At 42.9% G+C, this 13,468-nt stretch overlaps 1 protein-coding gene across 1 annotated transcript in view; it reads right to left on the bottom strand.

Annotated features, from left to right (window-relative positions):
* PTPN9 (protein tyrosine phosphatase non-receptor type 9) overlaps positions 1 to 12,518 on the bottom strand; it is a 73,079-nt gene extending 60,561 nt beyond the window's left edge. The window contains exon 1 of the mRNA XM_069559496.1: positions 11,756 to 12,518. Within this exon, the coding sequence (XP_069415597.1) occupies positions 11,756 to 11,818 (63 nt within the window). The 5' untranslated portion in view covers positions 11,819 to 12,518. The remainder of the gene's footprint in view (positions 1 to 11,755) is intronic.
* Between the last annotated feature and the right edge of the window lie 950 nt (positions 12,519 to 13,468).

The raw sequence follows: 13,468 nt of genomic DNA, 5'->3' as shown, positions 1-13,468 counted from the left end.
AGTTTATTTCCTATAAACAAAATGGTGCACCAGCATTCAGTATGAAAAAACATCAGACGGTTTCTCTAAAACATTCAGAATCCTAATCTAAAAAGATTTTTTAAAAAAAGTATGCTGGGAATTTCTGTATATTTTAATCTTGCTAGCTATATCCCTAACTTTGCCAGAAATACCACTTTCTCTTCACTTCCAGGGTTTCCTGGCACAGAAGAGGTAAAGTCAATGAGACAAACTGTCTCATTCCCAACTAAAACTGTTTTCTTGCGCTTCTGTTTTATGTTCAAGGTTTTAGGTCTCTCTCTCTTAGTAACTGTTTTTCTCCCTTTACAAACATAAGACAATTTATAAGTACAGAAAGTAAAACCAAGGGAAAAAATCCTTTCTTTGGAAAAAATTTCTTCCTCCACTTTACCGCTTGGCAAGAGTTGGAAAGGGAAATCTAGTAGTAGTTTGTGCTTGTGCTTAGTCGCTCAGTCGTGTCTGACTCTTTGCAACCCCATGGACTGTAGCCCAACCGGCTTCTCAGTCCATGGGGAGTCTCCAGGTAAGGCTACTGGAGTGAGTTGCCACGCCCTCCTCCAGGGGTTCTTCCCAACCCAGAGATTGAACCCAGGTCTCCTGCATTGCAGGCGGATTCTTTACCATCTGGGCCACCAGGGAAGCCCAAGAATACTGGAATGGGTAGTCCATCCCTTCTCCAGGGAATTTTCCTGACCCAAGAATCAAACCGGGGTTTTCTGCATTGCAGGTGGATTCTTTACCAGCTGAGCTACCAGGGAAGCCCCAGTAGTAGCGTAAGTACAGACAGAAATGTGGGTAAACTGAAGGTATCATGGAAAAAACAATTTTAAAAGCCGTAGTCTCATCCTAATTACTGGTAGGCAAATACACCATATATACTTTCCCATGATGCTGATAATAGTATCTGAAAAGTTAAACTCCACACAGACAAGACTAAACACTAGTTTTATAAAGGCAAACAACAGACCTACAACATTCTGAGAGGTACAGCCGGAGATGTATATGAAACTTCAAGTTCACTAATCCCATTAAAATATATAATTTCTTTCATAAATATACAACAAGCAGCTAGGAACAATGGAATCACATGTCTGTAGAGAAATTTGTAAATGGTTGAAACCAGGAATCTTTAACATACAAATGCCAAGAAAGAGCTGTTTCTGGTATATATGTATGAAGTGTCATACACAGAAACACGTGATTAACACAGCTGACATTTACTAGAGACAGCACTGCATTTAGTCCCAGGTTGCCTCCCTGGTGGACTGCTGAAAGCTTCTGAACTAAATATCTGTATCAGGAAGATAATCATCCTAAACAAAATAGTACTTCACCAGTGTGTGAGGAATAAATAATTTCAACATATACAGTTTCACTCATTCTTCAGCAAACATATTTTGAACTCTCACAATGTATACAAAAGATGTATAAGATTAAGTATCTGCCCTTGCTGTAGATAAGAGGTCCTCCTCCTTGGTATATACCCCACAATTCAAGACCTGCCCACAAATAACTGGAGGGCAATTCCTCAAGGACAAAGATCCCTCAATCCATGCTGAACAAGAACCTGGCACACAGCAACAGACAATAAATGACTGCTGAATGAACAAACTGTTTTTCTGTTTATGATCTGTAAAACTTTCCTCTTTCTAGAAATTAACATGAAAAGGAAAACAGGTTGATACATAATAATCACCTCACTCACTGTAAGAAAATAGACACTCAGTAGCAACACAGAAATATTTGGAAGGGAAAGCAAAAATCACAATTTCCATTATCATCCCATGGCAGGACTCAAGTAGTGTTCTGCTAGTCACATAAAATCTCCCGTCTCTGAAAACTCCAGCAAGGGCTGTGGAAATGTCTCATTTTATCTTGTGTGATGGTTATGCTGCAAAATAATTATGTTATAGACTGGAGTTTTTCAGTATGTGAAGTCAACTGCAGAAACCAGTATTTATGGACACATAATTTGAATAAATATTTACTGTTAACTAAAGACCTGCCTTGAACTAAAAAGTAGGAACTTGTAACTCTGTTCCTAAGAACTACAAAACTCTTCAAATGTAAACTAGGGTTTCTCAGCCTTGGCACTACTGACATTTTGGGCCAGTTCACCTTTGGTTGTGGTGGCCTCTATGCCCATCATTATATTGGCAACATTACTGGCCTCTACCCACTAGATCCCAGTAGCATCCCCAGCTGGGACAATCAAATGTATCTCTCAGTTCAGTTCAGTTCAGTCGCTCAGTCATGTCCAACTCCTTGTGACCCCATGAATCGCAGCACGCCAAGCCTCCCTGTCCATCACCAACTCCCGGAGTTCACTCAAAGTCATGTCCATCGAGTCCATGATGCCATCCAGCCATCTCATCCTCTGTCATCCCCTTCTTCTCCTGCCCCCAATCCCTCCCAGCATCAGAGTATTTTCCAATGAGTCAACTTTTCGAATGAGGTGGCCAAAGTCCTGGAGTTTCAGCTGTAACATCATTCTTTCAAAAGAACACCCTAGTGATTGACAAACTTCCCTGGTGGTCCAGTGGTTAAGAGTCTGTTTGTCAATGCAAAGGACATGGGTTTGATCCCTGGTCCGGGAAGATTCTACATGCCACGGGGTAACTAAGCCCATGAGCCATGACTACTGAGCCTGCACTCTAGAGCCCACGAGCCAGGAAGCCTGAGAGCCCTAGAGCTTGTGCTCGTGCAACAAGAGAAGCCACCGCAATGAGAAGTCCTCTCGCCACAATTAGAGAAAGCCCTCTTGCAGCAACAAAGATCCAGTACAGCCAAAAATAAATTTTTAAAAACTTAAAAATATGTGAGGGAGTTTAGGGAAGAATGGATACATGTATATATGGCTGAGTGCCTTTGCCGTTCACCTGAAGCTACCACAATGTTAACTGGCTCTGTGTGTGTGTGGCCTCAGTCGTGTCCAGCTCTTGGTGACCCCATGGACTGCAGCCCGCCAGGGTTCTCTGTCCATGGCATTTTCCAGGCGAGAATACTGGAATGGCTTGCCACTTCCTTCTCTATAATTGGCTATATCCAAACACAAAATAAAAGGTTTTAAGTTTGGAAATAAATAAAATCACCCTGGTTGAGAATCACTGATATGAACAATGGAATGGGAATTTTTTCATAAAAGCTGTTGAACAAAGATAAGAAAGATGACATAAACTATAATTCTTTGTACTCTAAACATGTCATTTTTAGATCATCAGATGACCTTTTACAGTTTTATCTGGAAAAAACAAAAAGATGATAATCAGTGCACCTAAACAAGAAATCTATTAACGAAGAGGAAATAAACCAACGAACAAATGGATAGTGTGTTAAGTGCTACTAGCATAAAATGAGCACAGGCAGCCTCACTACCATCTTCGAGATACAGTATTCAATTGTTAGAAGCCTTAGGCCACCTAGAAATCTTCTATTTCAAATTTTTCCTATTCTTATTTGAAAAACATGATTTCCTACAGCACAAAGGGTAAGAATACTATTATCACAGATATTTACTGAGCATTTTGTAACTGTAAGGGAGTTTAAAGTGATAGCTGCTTAGTCATGTCTGACTCTCTGCGATCCCATGGACTATAGCCCACCAAGCTCCTCTGTCCATTCCATTCTCCAAGCAAGAATACTAGAGTGGTTAGCTATTCCATTCTCCAGGGGATCTTCCCGATGCAGAAATCAAACCTGGGTCTCCTGCTTTGCCGGCAGATTCTTCACTATCTGAGCTACAAGGGAAGCCTGTAAGGGAGTTAAATAAAATTAATAAAGTATTAGATAAAATGCCTGGAGCCACAAAGGAAGCCAAGGATTCCTGAAGTTTACCTAAGACTCATTGGCATCAACTCTCCAAAGGCCCAGATTTCACCTGTAAATATTGTTTAGAAAAAAAGCCAGATTTGCATTAATCCTAAATACTGGGATCTCACCAGTTAATAACATAATCCCAAACCTGTATAGAGTATGCAGCACTTTCTACAGAAAGTTACTGGTTTTAATGATAAAAGAAACATGATCATTGTAGAGAATATAAAAAACCTATTTCAAAATAGGTGCATTTTAATATGACGTCTATTGTGTAACAGTGAGGTATAGAAAAGCAAATGCAAAAGGAAAGACCAGCCATTTGTTCAATGAAAAAGTAATTAATGGATTAATATCCCCAGACACTTCAGGATTAAAGTCATGGATGATTCTCTTTAGAATGTGCCCATCAATTCTGAGAATAAATTCTGGTCTTATAATAATTCTACTAGGCTTGTTAGATCTGTGCCACCCATGCTGGATAAAAAGACAAGAAATGTGCATGTTTGTTTTGAATGGATCTGGTATTTTAAAGGAAACCAGTACATAACAGAAATTGTCTTTCCCAGAGAAAAGAATGGAATGCTTTTCTCAGAAGCAGAAACTAACGAAAAAGCCATCTCTAATCTACTGTTTGGGTTTCATCATTTTATAGTCTGGACCTAAGAGATAACCAGTCCTTAATAAACAGCTCTTCCCATGGGCTCTGAAGCTTCTCCATCTCCTATTCCCAGCCCCCAGCCCCCAGCCATCTCAGTTAGGTTCTAACGAGGTCTTTTCAAAATCATATATGAAAGCGCTCATTCCAGTAAGCATAGGCCCTCCAGCACTGAGCAGTGCAAGCTTAACTACCTATTCTAGGAATATCTGCCCCTACTCCAGAGGAAGAGGAATAAAAAACAGTGACTATTCCAGTGTGGAGGCATATGGGGGAGCACTGGGAATGTAATAATGATTGATTTGGAAAAAGAAAGTAGCCCTAACTGTCTAAGACATCAAGGCAGAATGATAAAACAGGTGCGAAATGGCTGAAATTGCACTGAACACCCAAGTACCTGAACAAATAACTAGAGTTAGGGACTCTGGTGTATAATATTGACACTGCAGTGGTTCAGCCATTCTGCTATAAAATAGGTCTTAATGTGTGGACTTATTGGAAAAGACCCTGATGCTGGGAAAGAGTGAAGGCAGGAGGAGAAAGGGACGACAGAGGATGAAATGGTTGGATGGTATCACTGACTCGATGGTCATGAATTCGAGCAAGCTCTGGGAGTTGGTGATGGACAGAGAAGCCTGGCGTGCTGCAGTCTATGGGGTCGCAAAGAGTTGGACACAGTGATGGAACTGAACTGAATATTTAGATAACAAAGGTGGAGAATCCCAACATTACTATGTCTTTTCCACGATAATAAAGATATATATGTCATAAAATGAGATTCAGCTGTACTGACCTACAGTGAGTTTTAACTTTTACCTCTATTTAACAGTTCAGTTCCTTTTTAGAGTGTTTGTCTTACTTTTCAACTCATTAGTAAGAATCAGAAGTTAGGTTCCTTGGGGAATATCTACAGGTCTCTTTAACATTCACAACTAAAGCCCAAGACCCCTGATACACTCAGAAGTTTTAAAAGAAAAATACACTCAGAAGTTTTAAAAGAAGAAAATTCTCACATCCAAATGAGATCTTGCCTAAGTGCTAATTACAATATCTTTAGCTACTGGCAATAAGGGAAGGAATGAGAATTCTTCATCTATCCCCTCTTCTTTCCCTTTCTGGAAGGACTCAACATTATGAATCATTTGGTCCTTGACGTATGGTTACTTCCAGGGGGACAGATGACATTTAGCACAGGACATGTGAGGCTGTGGGAAAAGGGAAGTTCTTGGCCACAAGAACCAGGGCAAAACCCCTGCCCTTGGGAAAAATGCCAAATATCTCTAAAGTCCACTGCAAGGCAGTTAAATTTTTAATTTCAGAAAATCCGGTTATAAGAACACAAATCATGGCACAGAATCAGAATAGCTTTTTGAAAATTACACTATGAAGGTGCAAGATAACTATTTTCTGGCATTCAAAAGAATCCATGCTAAGTGATGATCCTCAGTGTGAAATATGAATATTTTTCTCCCTTAGGTTTGGTTTAAGCTAACTTGGCTCTAAACTCTTTCACTATTGAAAGACAGAGAATATAATGGCTAATGTAACAGAGTGCTTACTGTATAATGCATTACTATCTATATGCATTAGCTTATTAATCCTTACAAATAAGCTCTAAACAACATGAACTCTAAAATAAAAATTTTCTTTGGAAGCTTTGAAAGTAAGTATTAGTAGATTATCTATTATAACAACTTTAAAAAACATGCATTATTTATAATGTGACAGAAGGATTCTGTAAGTTATTAGAACCAACTAAAATGAAAATATGAATAAACGTGTAACTATTTTAGAAAACAATTAATATACTGGCCATTACTGGGAAATCTGTGAAAAACCAAAAGACCCTAAAGGCTGTAATTCCTTAGAGAGTCCATCAAATAGGTTTATAATCCTTGTTAAATGTCTTTCTTTTAAGGTTTATTGCAAAGAGGAAGTTTTCCTCATAATTTATCCTAAATTGATGCAATCCAAGATATCCCACTTTCTGTAGGTTATGTGGACACAGAACAGATAAGTAACACACCCTTAACTAACCTTGGTGGTCAAGTTAATTATAATTTAGCATATCTGATAAACTTACCAACTTCAGGTCAAGTTACAAATGTGAGAGTATCTGCTTTGGAAAAGTAAAATTAAGACAATTACAATAATAAGAATGAAGATTAGTACTAAAATGCAGAAATTACCCTTCACACTGGCAAATTTACAATTTTGCCACCCTATTAAGAAAGGCTTTTATATTCACATATAAACATATCAAAAAATAATATATTTCTGACACAAAAACACCTTGGCTTTTACAGTTTGGAGAAATAATATCCTTCATATTTGGCTCTAAGAATAGCTATCTCTCATATACAAAAGAAAAAGAAAATATTTTTAAAAGTAAATTTTTTATTGTAACCACACCTCAAAATGGAGAGTTGCCAACTCTATCTTAAGGAACAAATTTTTTCCAAGAGTAATTTCATCATAATTTCTTGCACAGGCTGTACAATATGTTTCTGCTGGAAATAAACAGGTCTGAATAAGGTTTTCCAAATTTTTCTGTCTGCATTTTTTTTTTAATATATTTGGCTGTGTAGGGTCTTACTTGCAGCACACCAAATCTTCAATCTTTAGTTGCAGCATGTGGGATCTAGTTCCCTGACCAGGGATGGACTCGAGCCCCCAGCACTGGGAGTGTGGAGTCCCAGCCACGGGACCACCAAGAAAGCCCCTGAATTTTTAATACTATATTTTAAGAAGCATCGTCAAGGTTTTCTCTGGTGGTCCAGTGGCTAAGACTCTGAGCTCCCAATGCAAGAAGCTCAGGTTCCATCCCTGGTCAGGGAACTAGATCCCACACGCTACAACTAAAGATCCTGCATGCTACAATGAAGATCAAAGATCCCTTGTGCTGCAACTAAGACCTGGTGCAGCCAAATAAATAAATAAAACTTTTTTCATTAAAAAAAAAAACCTTCAAACTCAAACACATATCAATACATGTATATATGTGCATATATGTATCAATACCCAAACCCAAAATTAACTATTACATATCCATGTAGGCATCTTATTAAGCTGGTTAACTGCTTCACAAGATGTAATGTAGTGAGTGTAACAGAGGGAACATCTGCAGGGGAGGCAGAATAACTAGAGCTGAGTGGAAATCAAGGCTCCATCACTTGCTTGCTGCTGTCGTTGTTTAGTCTCTGAGTCATGTCCAACTCTTTTGAGACCCCATGGACTGCAGCCTGTTAAGTTCCTCTGTCCACAGGATTTCCCAGGCAAGAATACTGGAGTTGGTTGCCACTTCCTTCTCCAGGGGATCTTCCCGATCTGGAGAGAGATCAATCCTGGTCTCCTGCATTGCAGGTGATCTTTTACCACTGAACCACCAGGGAAGCCCCCATTACTTGCCATCTATGTGCATTTGGGCAATTTCCTTCTCTTAGTCTGAGTTTTCTCATTTGCAAAATGAGATAATAATTCCAATCTTATGAGGATTAACTGTATGTGAAATGCCCAGCACAGAGCCTGACTCAAAGCAGGAGCACAGGAAACAGTTACTATTATTACCCTGTTGTTATTCATGTGAACTTCTTAAAGGCAAAGCATACTTTTTCTTGTAACTCAATTGCAGGCTTTATAATACTGAGAACTGAAAACATAAAGGCAAGAAACATCACGGTTACAAAGGACTGGGTATAATATCAGTTCAAAACATGACTAGATAGGAAATGAGACTACTAAGTAATAACAATGACCTTCAAAACATATATAAAAATGAACAATGCCCTTATTTTTATAAGCCACTTGGAAAGATGATGCTGTCTGTATACATATCACAAATAGAACTACTCTTCATTCCACCAGTACTATATTTCCTAACAGTTCATTAAGTGCCAGTCATGCTCAGTAATGTTCATATGATGGTGAGCAAAACCAGACGCAGTTCAAGCCTCATGGAGCTTCCCATCGTACAATCATGTGCGTGCTAGGTCGCTTCAGTTGTGTTCGACTCTTTGCAACCCTAGGGACTGCAGCCCGCCAGGCTCCTCTGGCCATGGGGATTCTCCAGGCAAGAATACTGGAGTGGGTTGCCTTGCCCTCCTCCAGGGGATCTTCCCAACCCAGGGATCAAATCAGCATCTCTTATCTCTTGCATTAGCCAGAAGGGTTCTTTACCACTAGCGCCACCTGGGAAGCCCCATACAATCATACAAATAGTGTAAACTTGAGACAAGTGATGTAGAGGACAGTACATGGTACTCTGAGAGCCAATAACAGGTCTAACCTAACTGAGGAACACAAGGAAGGTCTTCCCATGAGCTGAAGGATGAAGAGGGAATTAACAGTGGAGGGTATTTCCAGACAGAGGAAAGCAACTTGTGCAAAGACCTTGGAGCAGGAAGAAACAGGCAAGAATGCAGGACCAAAAGGCCAGTGTTCCTGGAGCAAAGATGAACTGTGAGAATAAGCTAGGGCTCTAAACCATACAAGGGCTGAGGCACTGCAGACCACATTCAAGAGCTGTAACAAATCATACACGAGCTGTAACAATCCCAAGAGCTATGAAAAGCCACTGAGGGTTTTATAAGTGCTTACATTTTGAGCTTCTCTGGTGGCTCAGATGATAAAGAATCTGCCTGCAGTGTAGGAGACCCAGGTTCAATCCCTGTGTTGGGAAGATCCCCTACAGAAAGGAATGCTCCAGTATTCTTGCCTGGAGAGAAGAGCTTAGTGGGCTACAGTCATGGGGGCCGCAGAGTCAGACACATCTGAGCGACTAACACACACAAGGAAGGAAAAATGCAATCAGATTTGCGATTTGCCTTTGTTTCTTGGAAAAAGAGCTAAGGAATGCAGATGGATCAAGTAGGAAACAAAAGTTCTGTCAGGATATGACAGCAGCTTGAACTAGGGCGACAATAATGGTGGTGGTGAACTGAACTGAGGGTGGAAGAAGTCAAAGAATTCAAGAGATATTCAGGAAAACCTGATGATGTACAACATACAGGGGCTGAAAGAGAGCAGAGTATCCAAGAAAACTTCTGGGTTTATGATTTGCATGACTGTATAGAGAGAGGTACTATTTGAGAGGGATCTGTTCCAGAAACATCTTTATGACAGTTTACACACCTCATAAAGAGCCTGAAACTATGTTAAACAGCTTGATGTCCTCCTTTACCTATGAAATAGGATTCCAAAAAAATTTTTTCTATTTCCCAAAATCAGATGGATGCTCAAATGTACAAGATTTTCCCAACACTAAACATATTTCAAGGATTCTGACACAAAGTTTGAAATCAACTCCAAATGAGTTCTAAAATTGGTTTGAGCAATGGGGCATTATGGAATGCAGTGTTATTTCCCATGGAAACTACTTTGATAAGCCTAAAATGCATCTGCTGCTGTTTAATTTCAATAGTTTAAAGTAATCTTATCAGTTAAGAGTACTCTTATGTGATATTAAATTAAAATATGATATTTTATCAGGCATTACCACAACTGGAATTATGCTTTTATGTTTATGTCTCAACATTTTGAAGTACCTGCAGAAAACCTGGTGTTTTGTAGGAAAAGTTATGGTTAAAAAACCCACAGAACTTGTTGATCTTAATATATGTACATTTTACTATTTTCATCAAGTCCTTGATAATTCCATCACATTCATTCAATATTATTTCGTTTAAACTCAGTTGCATATATGTATATACATTGTATATATGTACAGAATAAAGTTAATGCTTTATCAATACTATGTACACTTTAAGATTTACTTCTCTCAGTTTAAATTTTTTAATTCGCAACCAAATGGCATTTTCATAGTGGAATACTGATGCCCTCAAGTCTCAGAAATATAAAAACTTCAAATCTGACTAACCAAAAGAAAAGAAGTGAAAGAGTTTTGCCCATTTAAAATCAACCAAACACATCGCATCTTAGTACTGAAGTGGTATTTCCCTAATTTTGGCAGTGTGGTCTCCTTGGCCACCTGCTCGCATTACACTACAGTTACCAGGATGTTACCACTGCTTGTACAGAGCAGCAGAATTTTTTTTTTTTTCCTCATGCTGATTTTATCTCTAGGTGTCAAAAGACAAGGCTGTGGTCTAAAGCCAAATATGAAAAAAAGTCATCTCTACAAATGAGGAGAAAAGTCAAGGGCATTTTAAAAACCCGGTCTTAAACAAGCCTATTAACCAATATTAGTTTGCAAACCAGACTGTCTTCACACTAGAGATTGTACTACCAAATGCGGTCCTTGGAAACAAGGCCTGGCAAGCATGAAATGGTTACCAGCATGGTTCATCTTTTTTTCTTTTTTTAGGGTTTTTTCTGTTTGTTTATTTGTTTTGTTTTTAAACATAGAATCAAGAGCATGGTTATATCTGACCATGGATGTGGGCAGTGCTAAGGAAGAAAGAGCAAAAAGACTTTAGGGTTCCAATCTCAGATTTTCCTACCGTTCTCAGAGGAGTGGCCCATGTCTCCCCAACAGTAATGTGGGCGAGGGAAAGTTATAAGGACCCTGGGCTCTTTCCTTATCCGAGGCCCTCAAATGACACCGCAAACCGTTTCCTTCTGGGAACTTAAGCTTTAAGGGACAATGGGGCTCAATGTAGACTTCAGAAAGATGGAGACAGTGAGATGAGATGGGGGTAGGTAAGTGGGGGTGAAGGGATGCGCCCAGCCAGAGAAAGCTAAACAGGACAGTCAAGGCCAGGGACTTTGGGAACCTGAGAATGCCTGGATCTTCCAGAATGATGTCCAAGTAGGCCACAAAAAAGCCCGAGGGGCTCGTCTGAAAATCTAGAGCATCTATGGACTTCTCACTGTCCTAGGGAGGGGAGACAGTCCCCGAAGGAATCCGGCCCCCAAAGTGGGCTTTCTCTGACCTTAGAAAACCACAAACCCTCACGGAATGAAGCAAAACACATTTAGGGGTGGAAGGGCCAGAGGCAACGTAGGTGTTCTTACAAACGTCGGGGGATGTTGGTAAGGGTAAAGGGAGGCCCCCAACAGGAGAAACTGCAATCATCATCGGAATACGGGGAGGGGGCAACACGCGGCCCGTAAGCAGCAGACTGAAGAGGCCGGGAGCAGAAGCAGCGGCCAGCGGCGCCCCTGGCTTGGGGGATGACGGCCTGGGGCGCGGCCGCGGGGGGAGGGGGTTGGAGGCCATCGCGGACCCGGGGCCGCGAAGAGCGCAGCCCGGCTAGGCCTCGGGGGTCCGGACACACCCACCACCGCGTCCGCAGCCCGGCTTACCTGCTCCTCCTCCGGGGTCAGCTCCGGCGCCATGTCGGGCTGGGGCGCGGTCGCGGGGTCCATCCCACCGCCGCTGCCGCCGCCCGGCGGACAGAAGTCGCCCGGGAGCGCGGGGAGCCGGGTGCGGTGGGCCTCCGCTTCCGCGTGCCCGCGCCTCAGCAGCCCGGGGCCGGCTCGCGCATGGCTGGGCCGGCGGGGCCCCGCGTCCGCGGCGGCCGCAAACGCCGCTTCTGTTTCCTTAAGAAAAAGCTCTCAGAACTGTCGCTCTCTTCTGGGCGGAAATCCTTTTTTATTTTCTTCGTTCCTTTCCTCACACTCCCCCACCTCTCCCGGAAAAAAAAAAAAAAATGCAGGCGAGGAGCTAATCGGGATTTAAAAAAGGAAATGGGAAATCAAGAAGTTTCTAAACCCAGAGCAAAGGACCGCGGGGAGTTGGGGGAAATATCCCGAAGGCCACCGGCCTCCTCGGCGACCAGCTTCGTCGGCGGCGCTCCGGCTCCAGCAGAACGCGACGGAGGCGTCCTCGGGGATGCGGGGCCCTGCGACCTGCGCCGCGGCCTCTCAGCCCCGTTCCTCAAAAGCCGCGGTGGCGGGAGGGAGGGAGAGAAGGAGGGAGCGAGGGAAAGGCGCCCCCCTCCAGGCTCACTGCCAGCGCTGCGGCCGCACTGCGCCCGCCCGAGCCCCCTGCGGCTCCATTGAGAAACTGAGCGTCTCATTCACAAACTGGCGACGCGGAGAGCCCGGCCGAGCGCCGCCGCCGTCCGGGAGGGGGAGACAGAGAGGAGCCCAAGGGCGGGGGCGGCGGCGCGCGAGGAGGGGGACGCGAAGAGGGGGCGGGGGCGGGGGGAGGCCGGCGCGGGGAGGGGGCACCCAGAGGCACCGGGGCGGGGGAGGGGCTTCGGGGACTTCTGCAGCGCGGAGCGAGAAAAAGGAAGAAAAAGGGTGTGAGTTTCGTGAGGTTAAGCTCCGTGGAGGAGGAAGAAAAATACAAGTGTTTGAAAACTAGCTGCCATAGGCACCTGGACTGGGGTTAGTTGCTGCTATCACTTCCTTGTGAGGAATCCACAGTCGTCACCCACTTCCGCGTCACTTGCTGACTGAAAGACCTCTGGAAAGGTTGCTTACTAAGTCCAGGGTCCGCAGGTAGAAGAAACAGACCCTATTAGCTAGTTGCTCGCGGCCCTAGCTCGCTCTCACTCTTTGCCACCGGTATCCGGTAATCCATCACCCGCGTGGTTAATTTTAGTGTTTCAAAAGAAACACCATTCAATTTCGAACCCCTTGCAGGAATCACGCAGTGTATGCAAGCGTTTGATTTTCATGAAGGCGAGAGCTGCAAAGAGCTTGGGGAAGGTCTTGGGAGTCAGTTTGGGAATAGACAGGGCACTGGGAAGGCAGGACTGGGTCTAGTATGTTTTTGCATCATTCCAGACCAAAAATACTCTGAAAGGGATGCAGCTAACAAGTAGTGCCACAGCTAGTGCCAAGGGCAGAGGGCTGAAGGTCACAGAGGCCAACAGGAGGGGTCCTCAGACAACAGAGGAAGATGCCCTGAGTTCTGATGCTCCTTCTGGGACTTAAAAAAGTAACCTCTGGTGGGACTTCCCTGATGGTCCAGTGGTCCAATGCAGGAGACATTGGACATTGGACTCTAGACTTGGTCAGGGATCTAAGACCCCACATGCTGCAAGGCAACCTGAGCCCATAGACAAC

The sequence above is a fragment of the Ovis canadensis genome, chromosome 18 (genome assembly GCF_042477335.2).
Source record: "Ovis canadensis isolate MfBH-ARS-UI-01 breed Bighorn chromosome 18, ARS-UI_OviCan_v2, whole genome shotgun sequence".
Lineage (NCBI taxonomy): Eukaryota > Metazoa > Chordata > Mammalia > Artiodactyla > Bovidae > Ovis > Ovis canadensis.
Note: the sequence above shows the minus strand (reverse complement) of the source record. Positions and strands in the feature narration are given on the sequence as shown.